This window comes from Patagioenas fasciata, chromosome 5 (genome assembly GCF_037038585.1).
Source record: "Patagioenas fasciata isolate bPatFas1 chromosome 5, bPatFas1.hap1, whole genome shotgun sequence".
Lineage (NCBI taxonomy): Eukaryota > Metazoa > Chordata > Aves > Columbiformes > Columbidae > Patagioenas > Patagioenas fasciata.
This window is the reverse complement of record NC_092524.1, coordinates 66452604-66479630: the sequence shown is the minus strand read 5'-3', so window position 1 is coordinate 66479630 and position 27027 is coordinate 66452604. Positions and strand designations below refer to the sequence as shown.

Genomic DNA, 27027 nt, shown 5'->3' with positions numbered 1-27027 from the left:
GGAAATCATCCGTCTGCACAAGGCCCCTACAAAACCAGAGGAAAAAATTCCCTGGGCTGTGGCTCAAAAGGGGCTAAAACCCCCAAGGCTTTGCTTTCCTTCACCAAAACTCCTGCCAAACCCCACAGGAGACCCCCCGACCCCACTGGGAACACCCAGCCATAACCAGGGTGGGAACCCCCCCCCCCCCACACAGACTGGCAAAGCACAGAGCATCATCTCCAAAGGCTTGAAACAAATCCAAAATTTTATTTCTCAACGAGTACACAGAGCACGTGGGATGGGGATGCGCTACATCACAACGCCGACCTCCCCAAAAACCCTGGCAGCAAAACCCATCGGCACCGGAGGGACCGACTCGGCCCCCCCATCACCAGCAACCTTGGTAGGAAAAAAAAGTCCTTTTTTCCAGTACTCCAGATATTTTTCTTTAAAAGCCTGGGGGTAGAGCTGGATGTCATTTGATACCACGCTGGAAATACAGCATCGGGATGGAGAGATGACTGGTATTTTTTGTTGCGAGGGGGGGAAACGGTCTTGGCAGGCGTTCTCTACTTGGCTAACAAAGGCGTATCTGTGTAAATATAAATACTGGGGTGAAATACCTGGCAGCACACCAATGTCAACACCACTACCAACAGAAAATAAAGACCAGCAACGTAAAACACCTTAAATGAGTAGTTTAGGCTAATTCAAAATTCACCCCCCCTCCCGCCCATACTCTTCATGCAGCTTTATTTCATCATTTATTTATTAAGAATTCGAGTTGTAAAATCCGCAAGTTGTTAAAAAAATTATTACAAACCACTTCATGACAGCGTTTGAGAAGGGTTGGGGCGTGAGCCCCGGGTCAGACCAGCTGCGCTTCACTCTCCGTGACGGTAAATCAGCGTTAAAAAGAAAAGACAAACCCGAGACGAGGTATTTACACATTTGCCTTGAAACACCGCGAGTGGAACCAGCTGCAGAGCAAACCACTTCATCCATCCTTCATCCTAAAGCTACGTGAGCTGTAGTAAAAAGATTCAAATACAGGGTCTGGGGGGCCAAAAGCTGGGACCGTCCAGGCTACTTGTGTCATATAAATGTTCCCAGATGCCAAAAGTTTTGAGTCCAGTGTAAGAACAACTGGTCTTCTCTGTAGAAGACTAGAAAAAGAGTATGAAAAGGTAGAAAAACCAAAATGCACTTGTAACGGGCTAGAAAGATTCGCCGAAAGGTACCTAAAGACTATTGCCCTCTTGAATCCACAGGGATTTTTAAGCTGATACCTGATTCAGAACTATGGTTTAGCGGGGTCACTGCAAACCCCCTAAACCCCTATGTGACACCCACCTCATTTTGTCCACAGATCCCCAAGTTATGATTCCTAAAGTTTTCCAGGAGTGGGGGGAAGCTGGGAGGTGTATAACAGCAGAAAGGAGAGACAAGCCATGTCCGCAAAAGCATTAATCCAAGGCCAAGCCAAAAAAAAGGTGGCGTGTGTCCCCCAAAGCACTGACAGCGGATGAACCGGACCTGGGAATAATTCCCCAGCCTGACATGGAGCTCAGGCTGCGTGTAAACAAGATATCAGGCACCTCCATGAAGGGGGACAGCATCCCAGTGCGGGACGGCATCCTGGTCCAGCCCCAAGGGAAGGAGGTGCTGCCAGGAAGCCAGAAGAGCAGGACACAGACCAAGCGAGGAGGGCAGAGGCACAGAGGTGTAGGAGAAGAGGAAAGACCCAGAAAGAAGTGGTCAACTTTGATTTTTCGGATTTCTTAGCTACCCTGCAACACCCAGGGCAGGGGCAGCCCCGTGCCTGGGGGCTGACACCCACCCTAACGCAGGAGGTATTTCAGGCACGTCTAAGGCATCGCAGGAATTGTCTTTGCTTTCAGGATCACCTTGGTTTCCTCCCTACAGCTTCTCCCACCAGCACGTGGTGTCAAACGATAGAAAAGAAAATTCTGGAGCGGATGAAAAGAGAGGAACTCTCATGCACTACCACCGAACGTCGTCACAGGAGTATGAAGCACCAACCACGACACACGATTCACTTTTACTTGCAGAGCCGAAGCTAACCATATACAAAATGTTAGAAAAGTGGGGGGTCGCTAGAAACACAGAGGTGCCGACGTCCTCGCTAACCCGCCGCGGGGGCCGCTCAACCCCTGTGCTACGCTACCGCCAGAAAGTAAAAAGCACAAGACCAAACATTGAGTAACATTATAGTCATCTAGCCTGTTGCTATATATCTGACAACTTAAATAAAAAATAATACTTTGGAAAGGAACCAACAATATCATTCCAAGAAGGTTATACACATCCTTAGCAGTTACTTTGCTCAGCACAGCTCTGGTGCTTTAAATATGGAACAATCAAACTATTTTGTGAGCAGAAAAGTGACACAAATTTATTCTTTACATATTATTTTTTTCTTTCTAGGCAACTCTACAGACTTCAGATCTTTTGCCTTGCAATGCAGATCATCTTATTCCCCCAAAGGTGGCCAGGTTCTTTAAACATGCACATCTCTGTGGCTTCCAGGCCATATATTTTACTTATTTTTTGTTTAAATTCTGCAGACTAGCAGGTTGTCCCCATTCCTAAAAACTCTACATCAGTGTTCAGGGTGGCCTGAGTGCCAGTCAGGCTCCTTGAGGGTTTACAGGATCACGCAGAAGAACTTCTTCTCTCTAAAGGGGTTTTCTGAGGCTGGGACAGGGGTCAATAGAGGGTCCTCCTTGGCGTGGGCTTCACAGTACGCCATCAGGTCTGCTGCTGCTTTGGACACCTGGAATAGAAAGACCCCCACGTTAGGGATGCGCTATGCTTGGGACATCCCACCCCAAGAGGTCCTGATGGTGGGGCTGGGCTTGCAGCATCACCAACCCAACATCATACCCTAGCCAAAAACCCAGCCAACAAACAGACAGCAAGTACCCAGTGGGGCTGGTTTGTCACCTCTGCGGCTGGTTTGTCACCTCCAAGCTCTAAGCTCACCTGCCAGCATGTGCTCCTGTGAGCATCCTTCACATCCCTCACCCATTCGTATCCTTCCCCCGACTTGATCACAGCGAGGACCGACTTCAGTGGGCACGGCATCCTCCCCATCCCTGAGCAGGGACATCCACCGCTGCTACAGCAGTGTTTTCTGCCCACAGCCACCAATTTGGCTATTTATTCAGGACACAGCAGCAGCTCCCAAGCTGCTGGAGCTGACCCTGGCCCCAGGAGGCAAGATTTTGCTTGCAAGTGCCCAGACGTGCCAGCAGCCAGCAATGGAGCATTTCTTTCTCCCAGACTGGCTGTCATGCAAAACCACTCCGGTGGAAAAGACAAATCCAAGCTTGATGCTGATGAGCTTTCGCGTGCCCAGAAGCAGCAATTCCACTGGGTTGTAGCAGAAGTGGTTGGAGTGAAGGAAGCACCTCCCAAAAATGATTGGGCTTTCCACAGGAAAGAGGCTTCAGGACAACATTGCTCACAGAGTTTCCCCACTAACCTCAAGGCTGAGCACCAAGCACTGCCCAAAGGACAGTTTTAACAGCAATGGTGACAAACAGCATGGGTTTAACCTGTTCCTAGGGTGAGAAGCATCTCCCACTGCCCTGAGCCTCGGCCATCGGGATCACTTAGAGAAGCATCCTCCACAACCACCGCATCCCGACTCCCACATGTGCTTTTGGCAGCTGCTCAGCAGCAAGTACCACCTCGCAGCATCCCTCTGAGCCAACATCGAGCCCCAAGCCATGCTACCTTTATCCTGTCAATGTTGGCCTCCATCTTCAGCTGCTCCACCAGCTTGCGGGCTTGCGCGATGCCAGCAGTGTTGTTGCTAGCCATGGGCAGGCCAGGTGGGTTCTCCCGATGGGCTGCAGGCACAAAAACACCCGGGTGAACTCTTGAGCTTGGGCAGAGAGCTGCTCCCATCCCTCAGATCCCCCAAATGATGGGCTGGGGTTGCATGTGTGAAGCTGTCAGAGCTGAACCATGTGAACTTGTCCAGCTCTGGGTCCTCAGCACAGGACAGACATGGACCTGTTGGAAAGGGGCCCGAGGAGCCACAGCAATGATCCCAGGTTGGAACAGCTCTGCTGGGAGGACAGGCTGAGAGAGTTGGGGTGTTCAGCCTGGAAAAGAGAAGCTCCAGGCAGACCTTATCACAGCCCTTCTGTACTTAAAATGGTTTAAGCGAAAGATGGGGATAGACTTTTTAACAGGGCGTCTTGCAATAGGACAAGGGGTGATGGTTTTAAACTAAAGGAGGGGAGATTCAGGCCGGACATGAGGAAAAAATTTTTGACACTGAGGGTGGTGAGAGCCTGGCCCAGGTTGGCCAGAGGGGTGGTGGATGAACCATCCCTGGAGACATCCCAGGCCAGGCTGGATGGGGCTCTGAGCAACCTGAGCTGGGTGGAGATGTCCCTGCTCACAGCCGTGAGCTTGGAAGGTCCCTTCCAACCCAAACTATTCTGTGACTCTATGAGGGTGTGAGGATGGGAGATGCAGATCTGGGCATGTCAGCCAGCATTTAATCCCATGTTTATACCAGGGCACTGAGCCACCAGCCTTTGTGGGTGTGTGGGTAGTCACAGTCTGACAGCAACACCCTCCTGTGCCCTCCCCATTGTCCCCAGAGCAGGGTATGCCCTAAGAGCCATGTGTGGAGACACCAGGACCTTCCTGCAGCAGCAGGACCACAGCTGAGCTGTACTTTGGCTTTTGCTGTTCTATTAAGGGCTGTGGTGGCACCAAGGCAAAGGAAATCAGTGAACAGGCTCCCCCTGAGCAGCCCTGTGCTGCCACTGCCATGCCAGGCTTGTCCCCCTGTCCCGAGCCAGACACATCACCCAGCCCCATGCCAGTGCCCAGCGTCCCTCCAGTGTCCCTTGGCCTCCCTTGCTTTGTCCCTGCTGCCAACTTGAACATTGAGATGCTAAACAGGATGCTGGAGTTTCCTGTTTCTCAAGATTTCTACCTCAGGCAGGCGGCGGGGGGATGCTCATTAAGTCCACGCCGTCTCAATCACGGATGTTTTTCTGTTACCTTATAACAGCCACGAGCTCCCGCAGCAGTGGCCAGAAACCCAGCGTTCAGCTTGCACAAGCATCAAATATTTTACAGCGGAGGCACAGCCGTGCTGTGCTGGGCCCTGCCTGGCTGGGGCTGCCTGCAAGCTCCAAAAAAAAGGGGTTTTGGGGGATGTTCTGCAAGAGCAGGGCACGGCCAGCCCCCTGCCAGCCCCTCAGGTGATGGGGCGAGGATGACACAGCCCTAAAATGAGGGGCTCGTGGCATTTTAGGGAGAACATCTTCAGCTGAAGCTCGTCTCAGGGGATATAAGGGGATCCTCATCCTGGGATCTACAGAAAAAAACAACCTGGAACTGAGCAGGGTGCCCATGCTCTGAGGTGACCAGAGAATGATCAATGACGAGGGCAGACAGGGTGGCAGGATGAGAGCCCTCCCCAGCCACCCCCCTGCCCATCAGGGAGCACGAACAGGAGTGATTTTTTACCAGAAGCAGGTCTCTCCGCTGATTTGTGCCTCTAGGGGAAGATCTGCTCCTCTTGGCCGTCTGCTACCTTTAAATAAAGAGAATATATTAAAAAAAAGGAGCTGGGTTAGGTTGCTGTCATGCCATTCAATGCAATGAGAACATTATTTACGGCACCAGGAAGCCTGGAGCCCTTGCAGACACCGAGTGCCATACCCCGCAGAAAGGCTGCGGGTTTCCTTCCGTACCACCCCCCCTTCCCGCCCCAAGCCCGTCCCCCAGCGACATTATTTGTTTGCATTCAGTGAGGTTTTTCGGCACAGGAAGAGGTTTCAAGTCAAATGGGCAACTATCCGAGGCTTGTTGGCAACCAGGCTTTTAGCTGTTCCTGGGATGCGACACATCCAAAACATGCTGTGGAATGCAGGGTGAGAGGGGATGATGCGATTTAACTGTTGGAACATGTGGTGGGGTGGAGGTTGTTCCTCCCCCTCTACCCTGCCCTGGTTGAGGCCACATCTGGAGTTCTGTGTTCAGTTCTGGGCTTCCCAGTTTAAGAAGGACAAGGAATTACTGGAGAGAGTCCAGCAGAGAGACACAAAGATCATGAGGAGTCTGGAGCATCTTTGTGATGAGGAGACACTGAGAGAGCTGGGGCTGTTCAGCTGGAGAAGAGAAGCTGAGAGGGATCTGATCAATGCTGATCAATATCTCAGGGTGGGCGTCAAGAGGATGGACCAGACTCTGCTCAGTGGTGCCCAACACCAGGGTGAGGGGCAACGGGCACAGACTGAAACACAGGAGGCTCCATCTGAACCTCTGAGGAGAAACTTCTTTGCTGGGAGGTGGCAGAGCCTGGCCCAGGCTGCCCAGAGCGGGTGTGGAGTCTCCTTCTCTGAGCCATTCAAACCCGCCTGGACCCACCTGTGTGATCTGCTCTGTGACCCTGCGTGAGCAGGGGGGTTGGACTGGGGGATCTACAGAGGTCCCTTCAACCACAACCACCCTGTGATTCTGTGAAAGAGCATCCCTTGGGGAAGGCTGCCAAAATCCTCCCCCCTTCCCCATAGCCCCCACCACAGCTCCCACCAAGCATCTCTGCAAAGCTCTGCACCATGGCTTGAGGTTTAACTCAGGCATGTGCATTCTTTCCACACTGTTTTTTCTCAGCTCTTCACTATTTTTTTGCTGGAGAGGCTTTTGAGCAGCAGGTTACCAGGGTGCCTCTCTCCTGCTTTTGCTTTCAGTTCTCCCTACAAAGCCACAAAGTGGGTGGCAGTGGCGGTGGCACCACGTTTCTGGTGACGTGGCAGCCAGCGCTGAGGCTGGTGGGAAAGCTGGTGCCTGTGTAGGTTCACTGAGGTGTACATCACCCAAGACACTATTGCATGGTTTGCATCCCACAGAGACTTTTCTAATGCAGCAAATGTTATTCTCAGTGACTTTGTGACATTTCATAGAGAGGACCATGGTCTGTTCTTGCTCCAGTTGCAGGGAGTCACTTAGGGACTGAAGTTTAATGTCATGGAAGGAGGTGCAGGAGTGAGGAGAAGTGTTGAGGGCTTCTATATGCTACAGCCCTGATCTTAAAAAAAATGTATCCAATACAAAAATATACAGATATATATAACCAAGAAAAAAACCCTCCCATGCTCTTACTACATCTGGCCCTAGAGGCACTCAGGTGGAAAAGAGCCCCAAAAACAAAGCTGGAGAAGACTGAGACCCCGCTGGGACAGAGCAGGGGATGTGTATGAGCACCCTGGAGTGCACCAGGCTACTGGGACAATGCTGGGGATGCAGGGACAACTCAGCCAGCTCACATGGCCATGGTGTCACCAGGAGACAGCAACGTCCCCTGGCCACGCTTGGCCCCTCTGCAGAAACCTGATGTGGGAACTGGAACCATTTTGGGGCCATCGCTGGTTATACAGCCTTTCCCTGCCATGAGCAGCTGGGCGTGCTTCCTTCAGCGAGAATAACAACCAGATAGCAGGTGATGCTTTGAACTGAGCCCATGAATGTCCCACACCAGAAAACAACCCCAGCACCGCTTGAGCAGCAGCAAAGCACTTCAAGCAGCTTCTTTTATCCCAACATGAGAACACCTGGGAGGTCGTGGAGCCACCAGGAGTAAACTCAAAGCCTCTGAAGACTTTTTGTTTGGATTTAAGCCAAGCCAAGCTGCTAGAGCATCCTCCTCTCCTTTAACCCCCTGTACCTCTTTACCACTAACTGCAATCAACCCAACTACACCCTGCCCCAAACCACAGCTATACGTGTATTTCAGAAATTGTTGCCCCTGAGGGTGGTGAAATGCTGGCCCAGGTTGGCCAGAGAGGTGGTGGATGAACCATCCCTGGAGGCATCCCAGGCCAGGCTGGACGGGGCTCTGAGCAACCTGAGCTGGTGAAGATGTCCCTGCTCATGGCAGGGGTGGCACTGGATGGGCTTTGAAGGTTCCTTCCAACCCAAACCATTCTGTGATTCTGTGATGTATTTCTCTTCCCAAAGATCCAACAAGGTGTGGAGTTCCCTGCCACCGGACCCCACGCTGAACTAGAAAATACTTGTAGATGCTAGGAGCATCAGACTTCAGACAAATTAAAACTACCCTGGATAGTATATAAATCCTCAGATCAGAGGAAAAATGAACGCAAAAGGAGCCATCACATAGGAGCCATCTCTTGTGCCAGCTCTCACCACATCACGCTGATTTAGCTATAGAATCATCCTCATGTCCAGCCTGAATCTCCCCTCCTTTAGTTTAAAACCATCACCTCTTGTCCTGTTGCAACAGGCCCTGCTCAAAAGTCTGTCCCCATCTTTCTTATAGGTCCCCTCCGTCTGACAGAGCTCGGCCCCTGCCCTTAGCCATCAAAATCCCCACCTCAGAGCTAAAAATCACCGCGCTTCCCAATTTTTCCTGATCCCCCCATTGCTACAGGGCTGTTCTTGCACCTGATGCTGTTGGGCTAAACTTTGCCTGCAAAGAAAAAGGTTTAATGGCACTCACAAGGGAATATGGATGGCATCTTATCTCACCTGCTTAATAGCACATGTGCCTGGATAATAGGATTCCTTCCTCAGAGCCCACAGGTTAATGAGCAAGGACGCTATTTTATTGTCATGCTAATGATGTTTAGCGTGTACAGTCCATGGTTATTGTCTCTTTTGGGCTCTGCATTGTAATTACAACTCAGGATCTTGCCAGGTTGTTTTGATACTTGTCTGTTGTGCAGAAGGGTCACGGTTTATTTACTGCATGTGGCAAGAGGCTGAATTCATTTAAAAGGATGCAAAAGTGCTTGTAATAAATTATGGACTCGGAAATTTTGCTGCTGTTTTTTTGCTATCTGGTACCTATGCTCCAAGAAAACACCTAATTTCTTGTTCTCTTTGTTGAATGAATATATTTTCTTCTTTCACCAGCAACACCCATCCAAAACAGACACTAAAAATGGAGATTTAGGGAAGGATTTGCATTAACTCAGATGGGCAAAAGGTGAGGGATGTGGGGGCACCGATCCAGAATTTATGGCTGTGTCATTGCTTGGTCTGCTTGCTACAGCTTTACCTAAATCTTCAGCTTTTACCTGAAATGTACAACAATAAAACCCAGCCCGTGAGCAGCCCAGCCACCGGAGACTCATTTAATTCATCAGTAAATTAATCTGTCAAGTTGCCTTCTCCTCCCTAACCAGTTCCAACCTCGTGAGCCGTTGGTGCTGCCTCCAGGCACCAGCTGCTTTGCCACCACCTTGACTGCAAAATCAATGCAAAATGCCACGTACAACCCAAAAAAAGACACTGCAAAAGGAGCATCTCTTGCCACTGGAGCAATTGAGACCTCCTGCTAAGACATGATCCTCCTCCTCCCTCCCAAACCGGGCTCCTATGGGGCTCTGGCATCCCGCAGCTGCCAGCCCTACTTGCAAGAGTAATCAGCCTTCGTTTGCCAGCTCCTCGTCAGCACAAGCTGCCGCCCGCTTTGCACAGAGCTGTGCCCAAAGGGGACAGAGGGTCCCCTTGCACCAGGCCCAAACGCACTAAATCTGAGCCAAACCTCCTCCTTAGCTCTATTTTCCGCTTTTCTTGAGTTTTATCTCAAGTTGCATTTGGGTGGAGACGGGATTTCTCCTAAATGTTTTTTAAAAATGCATTTTAAGGGTGATTATTTAGTCCAATTACCTTAAATAGGCAGCTGTCATTACAGAAGGGGTATCTCAAAACACACTTTTTGCACTATTCAAAAGCAGCGCTAACCCCGGCTGGGACACCAGCATCCTTGCAAAGCATTTCTTCATGTTCTTGAAGATGCAAATGGGCATTGAGTGAGACTTCGCAGGTGTCACCAGACACCTCCTGCATCTCCAGGGCTTTGCAGCCTTTGCCCACCCAACTGTGGTTCCTCCGTGGTTTTAAACCCTTGGATCGCATCCTCTCCTGTCACCCAGTTTTCCAGACTCCTTTCACTTCCCAGTGGGTTTTTGGCAGAAAACCGTTCTCCCCAAATCTCCCGGCTGAACCAAAAGGAAAAGCAGGTAGGTCTGCAGGAAAGAAACCGAAAGCATTGACATCTGCCAGGGCAAAACCTTGCTGATTTTCCACCGAAAAGAGCACCGCACAGCATCACCCACCACCGAAAACAGCTCCTTTTGGAGGTGAAAGCAGGAGCTTCCCTTCTTCTTGTTTGCATTAAAAAGTCTCATTTTCCATCACTGATGCACCAGAATTTTCCGCCCGGTTAGGAGCAAAATGGGTGGACCCCATTGAGGGCAGCCAAGGTTTTGGGCAGCGCAGGGGTCAGGCTTGTTCCTACCAGACACACATCACTCAGGATTTCTTTTTCTAGCCACAAAAGGTGCCAGGATGGGTATGGTAACAGTGAGATTTATTCCAGCTGGGATCGCTCCTGGCCCCTGCACATCCCAGGGGCTGAGGCCGGCCCAGCTCGCCACATCCCAGGGGCACAAAGAGGCACAGGACCAACGTCATCCCCACGGAGGCAAGCGGAATGTCCTGCAAAATGCCTTTTTTCACCCCAAAACTAAGTGTGATGCAGCATCCAGAACCAATAGCCGTGCCGGTCAGCGGCCGGCCGGAGTGTGGGAATCCCTCGCAGGGGGCTGAATGGCTTTTGAAGCCATTCTGTGGCTTTTACTAAAAACCATCGCTAAAAATAGGCAGCTTGGCTGAAAAATAATGGCTAAATATATACAGGAAAATGTAAAAATATTGCAGACAAAAAGAAAATAGCAAAAAAGCCACGTTACCAGGGGGCGGAGGCTGGTGTAGTTACATAGATCTCGACAGCAGTTGGAGACCTGGCTGGGAAAGGAGCCTTAATAGTGCCCAAATTACATGTGTTTCATTATTTCCTTAAGCAAATAAAACATTATGAGCTAGATTTGTGCCTGTGGGCTCCCATCACACCGCTTTGTTGGGGCACAGGACTTTAATCCTCGGCAGCGGTTACAGCCACAGCTCCCAGTCCCCATCCACAGGGATTTTATTCCTTTTCCCAACATCCTTCAATGTTTTCTTTTTATACCCGATATCCAATACGGTGTTTAAACCACTGACGAGCAGCTCGGATGTCGGAGCCGTGCCAGCAAATAAATAAATAAATTAAAAGGCGCCTCGGTGGGAAAAAAAATGAGCCTGTTTCCATGGAAACAGCTCCGTTATCACACCAGTGTCTGATCCCTCCTGCCAAACCGGGGCGAGGTGGGATGGGTGCACATTTTGGCCCTGATGCAGGTGTTTTGCTGGTGCCGGTGGGTTTTGGTGCTTCCCACTGCTCCTGCAGCAGTCGGGGAGGGCGCCTGTTCTGTTCCCCATCTTAGCCTTGTGCAGCCCTATTCAGCCATATTTCACCCCAAAAAAGCAGCGCTAGGGTCAGAGCCAGCCTGCCCAGCTCTGGCTTTGCCGGTAAATCTCATTATCAAGGCAAGACACGGCGTAAGGAGCTGCAGCAAAGCTTTTTATTTTCTCTTCCCTAAATTTTGCTGGGGCATTTAAATAAAGAGCTCAGCACTGGAACTGGCTTTGCAAAGCCGAGCTCAGGATGTTCCCTCCATCCACTGTGTGCTGCCAGAGCCAAGCTCATTAGTATCTGCAGCCCATAGCATGTTTTTCCATCAAGTTTGCAAGCAGTAAAGGTTTTAGCAACACCTTTCCCTTCGGAGAGCTGAGCATGTCCCAGCGCAGCCCATCAAGACTGCGGCTTCAGGACAAAACTCCTTCCCAAGAGGCACAGACAGACCCGGAGAGGAGCAGGGGGGATCAGCTGGGATGGAGCCAGGCGGCTCCGCTCCCATGGGGATGTTTTGGCTCTCTGTCCCTTTGGCTTGGAGAAGTCACCATCCTGTGGGCGTCACGCGAAAGTGAGACTCACAGCTTTTTATTTTCTCACAGGCATCCTAACGGTTCAAAACGAAGGCAAACAGAAACCAACCTCAACTTCCTTTTTTTTAAGTTGTTTTGGTTTTTTTTTTTTAGTTTTTTGTTTGTTTGTTAAGAGATTATTGGGGTGAAGGAGCAGCCACCAGACTGTCCCTCCTGCCACCATCCATAGGAAATGGTGTCTCTCTTGGCTGGGTACCATGGGGAGGGAGCACCGACCTGCTCTGGGTTTGGCACAAGGCTCCAGCACCACAAAAATGCCACCGAGGTTGTCGATCCCTGTGCTAAAGGTCAGGGGTTTAACAGCAGCATTGTAAACTGGAGATTTCCAATGAGCCCCCCACCCTGCCTCAGGGTCTTCAGGGATGTACCCCTGAAAAGGAAAAGCTACCCCCTAACATTGTTTTGGGGGGATAGCCCTGGGAAAAAGTGTGGGGTTGTTTTTCTAATGCACAAGGGACAAACCCAGCAGCACGTGCAGATCAGGCATTAGGACGATGGGTGCTCAGGGAGCTCAGCCAAATACTGGGGAACAAGGATGCCCCAAACCGTGGTCCAGCGGTCCAAGCAAGCCAAGCTGCAGCCGAGCATCGCCTGCTTCCCGTGGCCTGAGTTTTCATCCTGATTAAAAGCACCCGTCGCTTTGCCAACTCATTGCTGACCTCTGGTCAGCCCCTTGTCCTGCTCTCCACACCCACGCACACTCGTGGCGATGCTTTCCGGGGACGAGAGGGGACAATGCCTGCAGGCGACTTAGTTTTATTTTTATGAAATTTGCCGGAGAGGAGAACACGAAGCTTTGGAAACTCCCTAAAAGCACTGGTGTTCCCCAGAAAAACAGGGTTTTTCTGAAATGCCTCACTGGCTGCCTCCTGCAAAGTGGTACCTGTGCTGCCTAGGGTATCCCTGACTTCCCTGTTGGGCTGGAAGATGGAGACATCTCCACCAGCTTTGAAGTCCCCCCAACAGACCAAAGTAAATCCAGCACACAGATAGCCCAGTAAATACAGAAAAACTGAAGACGGAGAGAGTTGGGCAGAGAGAAGTGCTGAGGAGGGATGTATGGATGGGTCACGCTTCACCCCTGGGTCCTGCAGGTGCTTTTGTGCAGGAGCTTGCAGGAGTCCCCGACCATCGCCCACCGGCACAGACCTCCCGTCCCAACATCCACAGCAGAGCTCTCACCTTCCTTCCCCTGCCAAACCAATGTGTGGGGCTCCCCTATGGTCCCACATCCTCCCACGACTCAGTTTCCTGGATTTTTCCCCATCAGGTCCATGAAAAACTTGGAAAAGTGGTTGTTAAGCCTCAGGGCATCACAAGCCCCCAGGTTCCTCCCAGGCTGGAGGGTTTCTGCCCTGCACAGGGGTCAGCCCAGGCTGGAGCTCATAGAATCATCAAATGATTTGGGTTGGAGGGACCTTCCAAGCCCATCCAGTGCCACCCCTGCCATGAGCAGGGACATCTTCACCAGCTCAGGTTGCTCAGAGCCCCGTCCAGCCTGGCCTGGGATGTCTCCAGGGATGGTTCATCCACCACCTCTCTGGCCAACCTGGGCCAGGCTCTCACCACCCTCAGGGCCAACAATTTCTTCCTCATGTCCAGCCTGAATCTCCCTCCTTTAGTTTAAAACCATCACCCCTTGTCCTATCGCAACAGGCTCTGCTAAAAAGTCTGTCCCCATCTTTCTTATCAGCCATTTTATGTACAGAAAGGTTGCACTAAGGTCTCCCCGGAGCTTCTCTTCTCCAGCTGAACACCCCAACTTTCTCAGCCTGTCCTCCCAGCAGCACTGTTCCAGGTCCATGGCACTATCTGCAGCCCTGGCCAATGCACCTTTTAACATCAGTTAAAAAACTACCCAGATATCCTTGAAAATACTTTACATTATTTCGCATCTACTGCAGCAATGGCCAAGGAAAGTCTAATTCCTCTTCTAAGCCCCACTGTACTCACATTATATAATGCAGCAAACCCTTTCTTTACTATTATTCTGTCAAAATACTTATCGGGCACATGACTCTTCCCAGGCTGGACTGACCCTGATACAACCACGTCAGGGGCAGCTGGTGATAACCCAGCACTACCAACACCCACACAACAATGCAGAAGCAGCAACTATATCACAGTATCACAGTATGTTTGGGATTGGAAGGGACCTCAAAAGATCATCTAGTCCAATCCCCCTGCTGGAGCAGGAACGCCTAGGTGAGGTCGCACAGGAAGGTGTCCAGGCGGGCTTTGAATGTCTCCAGGGAAGGAGACTCCACAACCTCCCTGGGTAGCCTGTTCCAGTGCTCTGTTACCCTCACTGAGAAGAAGTTCTTTCTCAAATTTAAGTGGAACCTCTTGTGTTCCAGCTTGATCCCATTGCTCCTTGTCCTATCATTGTTTGCCACTGAGAAGAGCCTGACTCCATCCTCGTGGCACTCACCCTTTATATATTTATAAACATTAATAAGGTCACCCCTCAGTCTCCTCTTCTCCAAGCTAAAGAGCCCCAGCTCCCTCAGCCTTTCTTCATAAGGGAGATGCTCCACTCCCTTAATCATCTTTGTTGTCCTGTGCTGGACTCTCTCCAGCAGTTCCCTGTCCTTCTTGAACTGAGGGGCCCAGAACTGGACACAATATTCCAGATGGGGTCTCACCAGGGCGGAGTAGAGGGGAAGGAGAACCTCTCTCGATCTACTGACCACCCCCCTTGTAATACACCCCAGGATGCCATTAGCCTTCCTGGCCACAAGGGCCCAGTGCTGGCTCATGGTCATCCTGTTGTCCACCAGGACCCCCAGGTCCCTTTCCCCTACTCTGCTCTCTAATAGGTCATTCCCCAACCTATACTGGAACCTGGGGTTGTTCCTGCCCAGATGCAGGACTATATGATAAAAGCATGAATGAATCAACCAAATAAAAAATTCTCTTTGAAAACCTGATCACTTCTTGACTACCAAAATCCACCCCATGACTCCTGTGTCCTACCACTGAAGTGGCAGCAGGCTGGGTTGCCCCTTACTTCATGGGGTAGAAACTTCTGCTGTAAAGGAGACTTTAGGTCTAGGAAACACACACCACCTTCCAGCTGGTCAGAGAAAAGCAGAAACCCTCAAAAGAAGTTTGGGGTTTTTTTCCCCCCATGGAGAGATCTCTAGAAAACCAAAATCACTCTTTAATTAGAAGCAACATCACACCTATGGCTTCTCAATTCTTTCACTTCTTGATTCCTTCCCAAAACAAACTCAAACTGACTCTGAAATAAATTCTTTGTACACACCTTGCTCAGAAACCCCAGGAAAAATCCTTTTGTACCAGTTAAAAAAGAAGAGATGGTTAAAGCTGCAGAGGAAGCAATGAGCTCCTGTACCAGGAAAAGGAGTTCAACATCTGTTCATACAGCTCTGAACTCCTGACCCTTAATTAAGGGAAGCAGCCAAGAGCTATTATTTCATGTTAATTAACTGACCCATTCTTGGGTTTCAGTTTTTAACATCCTGCTCTTAAGTATTTGCAAGGGTCCAGATAAAGACCTTTAAGGGAAGGTGCGAAATGAGGTTTGAAAAGGAAGAAGAAGAAAGCGCTGCGAGGAAGAGGCACCACATTTCCAAAAGGATTTGGGTTTTCAGCTGTGTCAACGTCACTCCCAAAGGGACAACCCCCCCTGAGCCTCACCCAAAGTCTGAATTCAGTCACCCTGAATTCAATGCCACCATGACTTACCCCCCATGCACCTGTCAGTGTGGGGGTACAGCCACCCCGAAGGAATCAGGGCAAGCCACTGAGTTGCCCTGATTTGCCTAAAATGTCACATTTTTGGGGGACAATGGCCCCATAACACCAGGAAATCAGAAGGAGCATGTGGATTTTGCAGTAGCTCCTGCCATGGTACCACGCTGCTGAGCCCATCCTGCTGCAAAACATTTTTCAGCTAAAATAAAACCAAAACCGCTCATTTATTTTATGGCACAAGAGCCTCGCCGTGCCTTTTCACCCAGATAACTCCTGCAGCACGTGAAGCCCTCAGCAGCAGAAACCATTGCAATCAGAAATCATTCTCCCATGATTTCACCCCAATCAAACCTTTATTAGAATTTTATTTTAAGTAACACTCACACAAAGCCTCATAACCCTTCTCCAGCCGCTGGGAATCACCCAACAAGTTACATCAGCAAAGAAACAACCCCGTTAACCATCCCATTAGTTTAAGCCCCTCCAGGAATTACCTTAGACTGCTTTAATTAGGTATCCACCGTACAAAAGAATTAATTAATTAGTGATAAGCACCTGAACCACATTACTCATAAGGTTCTATTTCAAGCTTCAAATACAGCAAACAGGTCACAGCTATAGCAAAGCACTGGTGTTGCTGCTGGGTATTTCTCTTCCCATCCCTGCCAAAGCAGCAAGGCTGGGAACTTCTTTTTTTCCCTTCTTTATCTCATTTTATCTAATTTTCAGGTTTTTCCCAGCATCCAGAGCTGGTGTCTTTAGATCCACTACTCAAATAGTGGCTGTACCACGCAGAGATGGGAGAGCTTTGTAATTACTTTCGGAGGTTTGCTGTGCTTTAGGCATGGGTTGTGGGGGAAGAAAATCCTGTATTTTGCAGCTACAGTTACCCTGCGAAAGTTTCACTACAAAGCTGTTGCGCTACGGCATCACTAAGACCCCGCTTAAATGAGTAAAGCGCTTGCTGGTGGCCAGATCTCAAGCTGCGGGTGGAGGATCACCACTAAACGTGGGCGATTTTAGCAGGTTTCTGAAGGGAAAAAGAAAGAAAAAATCCCTGCGTGATTCTGTACGTTCACAACTGATAATTTCGAAGAGTAATTTATTGTGCTGCCCCGATTTCATGGCCTGCGATCTCCCCACTGGCAAACTTGGGGCTATCAGAGGGTTCTCTCTGAGCTGATGGCCCAGGGCAGGGTTGCAGAACCCAGGCAGTGCTGCAAACCGGGTTGGCTGGGGAGAAGTAGGTTGCTCCTCCATCCTCGGTCGGTGAGCTGACCCATATTATCTCAATTAAATTTAACTTCTGTGGCCTGCTGCTGCCTCTTCTTTTTTTTTTTTTTTTCCTCCTGTAACCTAATGCATTTTGGTCTAAAGTAGGACCCGGTTATGGAGACAGCGAGTACGCCTGGGTCCATCCCGCTGCGATGAGGAGGGCACGGCCACTGTGGCAGAACTGGGACAGGGACATGGTGGGGAATCGAGAAGCTGCAGCTTCCCCCAGCTCAGCCCTGACCCACCTGCGTTTCTCCTCACCACGATGCTCGTGCAAAACTGAAAAATCTGCTTTTTTCCTTCTGATCTGCACCCTTGGAGCCTTTCCCACGCTATTGCCCCAGCTTGTGAACATATCTCCATCCTCACCCCCCCTCCGGCATGCTCATCGCTTACTAACCTCTGCAAATAACATTCTTAGTTTTCCCATGGAGCCCAAAACCCCCAAACCAGCCCGTTTTCTCTTTAAAATGCACGCAAAGCATCCCTGCCACGCTTCCTGCTGAGTCAACGGCCCTGCTTTCACCACCACCCGTTATTCCGGTGATATCGTGAAATGACACATGCTCAGCAAACACCGATATAACGCAGACGGGAGGAGAAAGCCACCCCAGAGCTGCGAGCCTGGGCGGTGTTTTTACACTTGCAATCTCAAGCATTGAAGAAAAAAAAAAATATATATATATATATTTATATATATATATAAACCCAAAGAAACTGCAAAGCCCGGATTAAGCAGCACAAGACGGCGTTACTCACGCTGGCTCGCCCTTCCGTCCTGTGCATCAGTACCTCCTGTGCTGGAGATCAATCCGTCCCGGCCGTGCCACCAGCACCACGTGCTTCATTTATCCCCCACCCCGTGCTCACTCCTGGAGCTTTAATCCTTCTGCCAAACAAGCCGGAGCCACCGAATTTGGGCTCCACGAGCTGCTTTCCCAAGGGCAAGTGCCTTTCCTTGCCTCCCTGGCTGCTGGGAAACCTCAGCTCTGGGTTGTGATTTCTATATTGCTTTCTATATTTTTCGGTTGCTTTCTATATTTTTTTCCCAGAGTGATTTATGAAAATCAATGAAGGCTCTTTAGGGGGGCTGGCTTTTGGTTCCAGGTAGGGTGGAGGTGAAGCATCGATTCACAGCCAGCCTAACTTTTATGGCAATTAATGGAAACACACAGGGTTTAGAATTAGGCTTAAAAAAAAATCAGTGCCTACCTTATTTGCTGCTTATACCTCTCCATAAGCCTGGGTTGTTGCACGAAAATCATCTTTTTATACCCCTTGGCACGGTGCAAGGGAGGACACAGGGTCCCCCCCACTGGGGAGCACCGGACATGAAAACGAACCCCCCCAAGCGAGGATGTGAGGCTGAGCAGCAATTATATTGAATCAGCTGATAAATAATGCAACGTCTTTTGATGGTACCAGCCCTGCGAGTGCCACACAAACACCATCGTGTCTCCACGATATTAAAAATACAAGGGATGAAGTGCAATCAGGTCGGTGTGACTTGAATAATTGAACCTAAAGCCCTAGGAAAACGTTGTCCTTGGGGCACGCCGGAACCACCGGACCACACTGGCTCTTCATGAGGTTCTACACAAAGGGATGGACTTTACCAGACGTGGTCAACGTTCAACACTTTCCCATCCAAGGTGAGAGACTTCTGCTTGGGCTCTTTCCAGCCTGAGCAGAACCTCTCCAGCTGCAGACACAGTCCTGGGGACTATCTGTCATAGAATCATAGAGTAATAGAATTATTTGGGTTGGAAGAGACCCTCAGGATTATCGAGTCCAACCACTAACCCAACCCTAGCACCAATCCATGTCCCTAAGAACCTCATCTACGTGTCTGTTCAACCCCTCCAGGGATGGTGACACCACTACTGCCCTGGGCAGCCTATTCCAATGCCCAACAACCCATTTTGGGAGGAAATTTTTTCCCAATATCCACCCTAAAATAGAAGAGCTCTGAACAGGTTTGCAGGTTGTGGATGGCTGATGATCCTCTAAAGACCCCAAACCTCTGCAGACCTGATGAGGGGCTAGGAAGTCCACAAGAAGGCATGTAGAGATGTGGAGAAGACTTGGCCATGTTTCTGCTTGACACCCTGGGGCCACCTGAACCCACATGGACTTATACAATATGTAGATGAGGTTCTTAGGGACATGGTTTAGAAGTGGCCTTGGCAGTGTTGGGTTAACGGTTGGACTTGATGATCTTAAAGGTATTTTTCAACCAAAATGATTCTAGGATTCTATGATGCTCATGGGGACAGCATCCATCTGCCCATGGCATTGGCCCTGGTCTGAGCAGGAGATGGGACCAAAGACCTCTAGAGGCCCCCTCCAACCTAAATGAGTCATTTACCAGATTGGTTCGTTACCAAAATCCCTGTTTACTCACTGGAAAGTCCCTGAAGGATACAGAAAACAACATGAAAATGAAGGGGCAGTGGCACAAATCCCTGAGCATCTCTCTCCATGGCCACTGGCTCCAAGGACTGACATGTACTAGCCTGGTGAAAGGAAAAACCACAGCCAGAGTCATCTTCTACAATATATCTTCACAGCACAGGCTATCAACGGTCTGCACTTCACCTCCACAACCAGACAGCCCATTCCTTTATCCCCATTCAAGATGTCTTGGAGTGGTAACTGTCTTGCCATGCTCTTCATCTACCTCCTGCTAAACAAGAGGGGCCACAGGCAAGGAAGCCTCCATTGTGCAAATATGATGGTTGGAGGTTTTAATAGAATCACAGAATAGTTTGGGTTGGAAGGGACCTTCAAAGCTCACCCAGTGCCACCCCTGCCATGAGCAGGGACATCTTCACCAGCTCAGGTTGCTCAGAGCCCCGTCCAGCCTGGCCTGGGATGTCTCCAGGGATGGTTCATCCACCACCTCTCTGGCCAACCTGGGCCAGGCTCTCACCACCCTCAGGGGCAAAAATTTCTTCCTCATGTCCAGCCTGAATGTCCCCTCCTTTAGTTTAAAACCATCACCCTTGTCCTATGGCAACAGGCCCTGCTGAAAACACCTGCTGGGACCCCAGGAAGGACACGTCCCACAAAAGATCTGCTGTCCTGGAGCAGCTCAGGGCTCACGGGAGCTTTGCTGAGGGATGGAGGGGAAGCACCAGCCCCAGACACCTCCCATGGGCAGCTGTGGTCAGAGCAGCAAACAGCGCCGCTCAGCTCAAGAGAAGCTTTATGGAGATCATGAGAGGTCTGGTTTTGTCAGATGAAAAGAAGGAACAGGAAACGTCACGAGGTTGACTACCAAGCAGCTACAGATTTGAGTCCGTCTACCTCCAGCATGACTAATGAGCTTTGTGCAGATCCTGGAATCTTCACTTCAGAGCTTCCCAAGGCTGCAGAGAGGAAAGACCCATAATAAACTCCCTCCTAACACATACCAGCACTAGGGCTGCCCGTGGCTCAGAAAAATGGGTATTGAGGATTTCTCCTGGTGCTTTGGTGCCCATGAGACTCGGACCAAGGTCCTGTTGTACCTTCATCTGAGATGACCCTTTTCAGAGGCAAACGGCAGAGAGTTTCTGGTGGAAAAATCTGGGAGCAGCAATACAGTGAGGAGATGGTGCCCCTGGGCTCCATGAGTGCACAAGGATCTCCAGGGACATTCAGCCTTCCCCCAAAACCATAAATCTCAATGGGCTGGATGCAGCCCATACCTAAGGAGCCACTAGCTCCATATTGAACTGAGAAGATCGCTGCAGGCACCGGGGACACACTAATCCCCATCAGAATGGTGGCTGCAGATGCGAAAGCAAAAGAAGCAGCAAGGAAGGGGGTCTCCTCAACTCATCCCCCATATTTCTCCTGCCCCACAGTGTCCCCTGTGTGATTATCATAGGATCATTGAATGGTTTGGGTTGGACGGGGCCTTCAAAACTCATCCAGTCCAACCCCTGCCATGAGCAGGGACATCTTCACCAGCTCAGGTTGCTCAGAGCCCCATCCAGCCTGGCCTGGGATGTCTCCAGGGATGGGGCACCCACCACCTCTCTGGCCAACCTGGGCCAGGGTCTTACCACCCTTGGCTGGCCCAGGGCTCTCCGCAGGGCACACAGCCCTAACTCCATGAGCAGATGACAGATCGTTATTTACTCTCCTGCTCCCCTGACACTGTTCCTCCCAAGGTCTGGTTGAGAAGAAACACATCAAAATGGAGAACAAACTCTTGCGAGGTGATTTCTGCCTTGAAATGGCTCATGTGTCACCTTCCTCCTGCTGACAGGACTGGGAAGAGCAAGCTGAAGCCCTGGCCCACCACCCCAATTTGTCTGGCTATCACCATCCCCCTCTGGTTGCCCAGAGATGTGATGGATGCCCCATCCCTGGAGACATCCCAGGCCAGGCTGGACGGGGCTCTGAGCAACCTGAGCTGGTGAAGATGTCCCTGCTCATGGCAGGGGTGGCACTGGATGAGCTTTGAAGGTCTCTTCCAACCCAAACTATTCTGTGATTCTATGGCAGTTGTGACATGCAGGGATATGCTGGCACTGTCCTGGCATCCCCCATTGACAACAGGATTGGGAAGACACATTTCTTGCACCCCTCTCACACTTGAGATCCATTCCCCGACTCCCACCATCTTCTTTATCCCGCTCTCTCCTGTCACTGCACCTGCTCCACAGCAACACCAAAGACACCAGGACTGAAAAGGAATTAAATCAATAATGAGAATCTCACATCTGCTGGCAACTGGTGCTTTCTTACCCAAAATGGTCCAAAAAGCACAACTGCTCCAAACTCACCGTTAGTGCAACATGCTCAATCTGCAGGAACTCACAGCTACAGGGGGTTTTAAGACAAGTAAACCTGAAGCATCACAGAATAGTTTGTGTTGAAGGGACCCTCAAAGCTCATCTAGTGCAACCCCTGCCTTGAGCAGGGACATCTTCAGCACCCCCCTTCAGGAGATCACCCCTCAGGCTCCTGACTCTGGGATGCCTGCCTGTGCTCCCTGTGTTGTCCCAGGAAGATGCTGCAAGAGGTTAAATGCACTTGAACTTCATCCAGCTTCAGCTCCCAGTGTCTCCTCTGGGACACAGCTCAGATGGGAACAAGAGAGTAAACACGGCTGTTCTGTGTCCCTGCAAGATGCTGGCAGGTGCATGGGGACACCCTGACACAGAGAGGCGTGACAGCACTGAAACGACCCCGCTCTAATTAGCACACAAACACACCCAAACCCTGTCACTATTTTCCCTGAGGTGCCAGCCAGGGAGTGCTGGGGCACAAAGGTTTCTTAACACCAACTTACTCCGGGCATCTTCTACAATTAGGTCTGTGTCTCTGCGCAGAGGTGGTGGCACAGGGCACAGATGTCCCCATGGTCCCCAGCTGCAGCTGGTGGCTCTGCCCACAGGGATGGGGACAGGCAGCTCAGACCAGAGCAGGCAGCAGCCAGGCTTTGTTTGGGGCTGAGTTTTAGTCTCCCCAACTGGGAGGATGCTGGAGGCGGCAAGAGGAGGGATGCCAAGCAGTGCAGCAATGCAGTGGAGTTTGCAGCAGGGACATCCCATGCTGTGCGAGGGATTTTTACGCTTTGGTGGGATGGTGTGTGATCTAGGAAAGAGCACTGATTAAAGATCCCTGATGAGCTCCAAGGCCTGGGCAAGGCTGCTCCTTTCCACCCAAACCGGTCCCTCCTACAAACCCAGCTGCCCAGCCAGGACCTTCGTGGCCAGGAGAGCCACTTGTAGGGAGCATCACGGGAGGGACAGAGTCAACTTTCCTTCCCAAAGCCCCCAAGGAGAGAAAGTGAGGGCAGGAAAATAAACCTGTTAAACCAAGACACCGACTCAGCTAAAGGAGATTACCCACCACGGCAGCACCTCCACCCCGCACCGGGTACCAGGGTGTCCTACCCCGCCAACTACAGCACTTCGGGGTTCACATCAGCACCCCTAAGAATAACCAACCCCTTCTTGCATCTCAGCAGGCTTTGGGATGCTGAATGAAAGCATCACTGACTACCAGAGACCTCCCCATGATGCCGGTACCCACCAACCACCACCCAGTTACACCCGGACCTTCTCTTGGATAAACTAATTAGCCTGAGTTAACAATGATGATGACAGACAACAGGGGAAGAAGATTGCTGTGTAACAAGCAAGGGAAGGACAAGATCAGGTGAAAACTAACTGTGTTTGGTAGGATAAGCAGGTCCTGGTGCAGCTGCCACCCAGGAATTGTCAAAGGTTTCTCAACTGCATGCGAATAGCAAGGTGGTGATTTGTTTAAGGTTTGGTACGATGCCATTTCAGGGATTTTTTTTTTCCCCTGAGCCTATGAAAAATTGTGTTTGGTGTCTGAAGCCCATCATGCCTACGTGAAATGCAGGAGATCATTATTTTAGATTTCAGCCTCAGCAGGGCTGCATCCTCGCCCAGACCAGGGGCGCCTGCATCCAGCTCCCGCTGCCTCCCAGCCCGCACAGCGCTGGCGATTCGCTTACCCGGCTCTGATCGAAGACATCATTAATTAATCACTGGCCTGACCCAACGCCCAGGCTCAACAGACACCATCCCAGCGACTCCAAATAGGTTTTGGAGCAAGCCCTCCTTCTCGGCAGAGCCAAATCTGTGTCCTCCCAGCAGCTGGAGCCCGTCCCTCTCCCCAGCTCAGACCTGCCTCAAAATGGGGCGAGTGCCAAGCGGCTCACGCCAAGCATGTGTGGAAAACCAGGAGACAAGCCCATGTTCCCCCGCAGCCATCATGCGCTCACCTCCAGCAGCAGAAACAGGAACCCCCCCCTTTTCATTTCTCCCCATGAGTTTGGCAGGGGCAAAGCTGCTCCTGTGCTTTAAATGAACGTTTTGGGGGGTGTTTACACCATGCATGTTGTACATAGAATGAAAAAATATGCATGAAGAAGGGCAGAAGCCCCACTGGAAGTGAACAGATGATAGAACTGTGCAAGGACAAGCACAAAAATCCCTTTGCCAATGAACCATGGGGCAGAATCTCCTTCTGCCCTTTGTCCCATCCCTTCTCCCAGCAGCCGCTGCGACCCCATGAAGTGGCTGAGCAAGAAACCAAAGGGGGAGAAACAGCAAGAAAAGAGACTGAAGACCAAGAAAAATTTAAAACCCACCCTAATTCCTTAGCTCATTTCTCCCTCTTCCATGCTGGCTGTGAACACACATGGCTGCATCCTGCTCCTGCATCCCGCTTCGGGCCCAATAGAGAAATGCTCAGAGAAGTCACGCTGAGGACTGACACAACTCATGCCTAAAATAGTGCTTTTCCCAGGGCAAACTCCCTTTTCCCAACCCAAAACAGGGTGATGAGGCGGCAGGAGAGAACAGGTGGTGCAGCCCCCTGGTCCCTGGTGACAGCACACGTGTCATGAGCGTGCCAGCCTCGAGCATCCTGTCACTGACACATGGGATGCAGAGGAGCAGCTGCCCCAGTAAGCACTTTTGGGGGGTGCAAGGGGTTCACAGGCCTCCAGCGCCAGCTCACCAGCCCAAATTACTATGGCAACAACTTGCCACGGTTCCTGACTGTCCTCCTTCGGTGACTCACTGGGTTTCAAAATGAAAAGCGGTGCCTCGGATGCCGCCGTTCGGAGACCAAAGCACTGGAAGCCCAGTGGGCACATCTGTGAGGCCACTGAGTAGGAAGGCATTGCCCACCCTTGCAAAGTTTGGCTTTTTCTGGCATTTTCTGCTTGCTGCCGCCCAGGTGCGGGGTGGTAAAGCAGCAGGCTGGCTTGGGGATTAAAAATAATAATAATAATTGAGTTTCATTTCCAGCTTGCAGGCATCTACCCACCGGGAACCCTGTGAGAAAATGCAATGAGCATCCTTAATGCCGGTCCGTGTGCCGCTGGGAGCAAAGCTGGCACCTCTCAGGGAATTTGGGAGAGAGGATGGGCATGTGCAGGCACCATGTTAGTGGTGGGGGGTCCTGTGGGTCCCCCAAGTTGGGGATACCCCATTTCAGAGGTGATGCTGACTCCTGTCATCATCCAGGCGACACTGAGCCCATCAAGCTCCTGTCACAGGTGAGCAGCCTGCAGCGCCAGCAGCAACAAGCAGCAGTCTCTGCCTCCTCTTGCATGCAAATACAAGGCTGAAAAAGCCAAAATAAAAGCAGCAACACTGGTGCCAAGGCAGCAGGATGGCTGATGCCCAGCCTTGCAGGGCTGGGACAGGATGGGGCAGAGCCACATGCCCTCATAGCCCACAACAGGGGTTGAGAAAAGCCCCATTATAACCCAACGAGCACCTCAAAGCATCCTCCTGGAGAAAGGCTTCAGCCCGGGGCTTTCCTGGCAATAATTAATTGAGTCCTATTTCAATCCAGCCAGCGGCCATATGGTAGAAAAGAGGATTAAAATCGCATGCTCCAGCTGCATTGAGGGAAATCCAGTTATAAGGGAAAAAAATCCTCCGTGCCTGGCCCCAGCCTCCTGCCAGGGTACATGCCACCCCTCTCCTCCCACAGCCGGGGAGTGCGGGATCAGTGGCAGAGCAATGGTTATGTGGAAATTTAAGGGCCTAGAGGGAAACAGGGAAATAAATAACACACAGGACCTGCAGTGATGCCCGGCCCTGCATGCAGCAGGTACGGCAGCGGCAGATAACACACGCCCTGGGTCACTACCCTTCAGGGTAGCATGCTTTAAGTTCATTAGTAACTCATTAGTAATGGGTGGGGTTTCACTGTGCTTCATGTTTTATCTTAAATATAAATCTATTTTCCACCAAGCAGGCAAGAAGGCAAAAGTTTTTTTTGCTGGATTCCCTTCCCTCTCGGGTAAGAGAGCACCCTGGACCGGGTTTCCCCGAGCACATCTTCCCAGCTGACCAGCGGTATTCCCAGCGTTACCGTACCCAAAGCGCTCATCCCACAAACCACCGCTGGGAAAAATAAGGATTTTCGATGGAAATGATGTGGAGAGGGACAGCACCTCGGGGATGGCGCGGTGGGGTGTGGGGTGCCCCTCCGCCTGCGTGGCCGTCACCCCCAAACCCACCCCCCAAGCCAGGCTCGGGGCATATCCATCCCAGCTGAGGTTCCTTGCAGGGATTTGGGTTGGGAAAGTCTCACCCTTCTTTCCCAGGGAGGAAAAAAGAGAAAGCAAGAACACTACGTCTCATTCATCGGCAGAAAAAGCCTTTCCTGTGATGGCAAATCAGTTGATTAACTGAGGATCAACCCTCTAAATCAAACCTTTGTTGGGGAGACTGAACTCTCGGTGCCAGGTACCTTTCCCCCGGTCACCCCCCGTGGGACGGGGACCCCCCGCAGGTGCCACCGCTACCCGGGTCCCCGTGGGGCGGGGGTGACGCGGGGATTGCCACCCGGGGAGGAATTTGGGGGAGATTTGCTGCTGATTTTACAGCGGTTCGGGGGCCTACGGGGGTTACTGGGGACCGCCCTGCCCAGCTCCAGCGTATCCAGTGCTCCCAGTTCCCCCCCAGCCCCGGTTTTCCCACCCGTGCCCGGCGGTACCTGGTGGCGGGCGGTGCTGCCCCGAGTCCCCCGCGGGGCGGGCGGCGGCGGCGGGACGGATGGAGGGAGGGATGGATGGACGGATGGACGGAGGGAGGGAAGGATGGATGGAGGCAGGAGGAGGGGGGTCAGCAGAAGCCCCGAGCGGCGAGTCCCCACCCAGCTTTGTCTGCGCTCATCCCTCTGCCTACAGGAAGCGGCTCGGCCCCGACTTCCTCCTCCTCCTCCTCCTCTTGCTGCCGCTGCTGCTTCTCTCCGGTCCCCCGGGTTCTGCGGATCGCGTTTCTCCAGACCCCCCTGCTCCTCAGCGTGCCTCAGGCCCTCGCCCTGTCTCTGCCCCACAACCCTCCCACCCACCACCTGTACCCCCATCCTGCACCCCGCACACCCATCCCTGCACCCCACAACCCCCCTCATAGAATCACAGGGTTGAAAGGGATACACAAGGATCATTGAGTCCAACTCCTGTCCCTGCGTAGGAGGACAACCCCAAAATTCACACCATGAACATCACTCAACCCCCTGCACCCCACAACCTCCCTACACCCATCCCACACCCTGCACCCCACACATATCCCCATATCCACCCTTTGCACCCCATCACACACCCTGCACTCCATAAACGCCTCCCTTCACCCACAACCC

The 27027-nt window shown here is 51.4% G+C and overlaps 1 protein-coding gene across 1 annotated transcript; it reads right to left on the bottom strand.

The window, feature by feature from the left end:
• Positions 1 to 229: 229 nt before the first annotated feature.
• Positions 230 to 26615, bottom strand: GNG2 (G protein subunit gamma 2). The gene is made up of 4 exons (XM_065839405.2): positions 26383 to 26615; positions 5506 to 5572; positions 3745 to 3860; positions 230 to 2779 (listed from the first exon to the last, which is right to left on the bottom strand). Exons 3-4 carry the CDS (start codon positions 3829 to 3831, stop codon positions 2651 to 2653), a joined length of 216 nt encoding a protein of 71 aa, XP_065695477.1. The 5' UTR covers positions 3832 to 3860; positions 5506 to 5572; positions 26383 to 26615; the 3' UTR covers positions 230 to 2650.
• Positions 26616 to 27027: the final 412 nt, after the last annotated feature.

Bases quoted from the DNA above. Each gene is read 5' to 3' on its own strand.
- GNG2 (XM_065839405.2), bottom strand. From the start codon at position 3,831: ATGGCTAGCAACAACACTGCTGGCATCGCGCAAGCCCGCAAGCTGGTG. The intron at 2,780-3,744 runs GTAGCATGGCTT...TTTCTATTCCAG, and splicing joins CCAACATTGACAGGATAAAG to GTGTCCAAAGCAGCAGCAGA.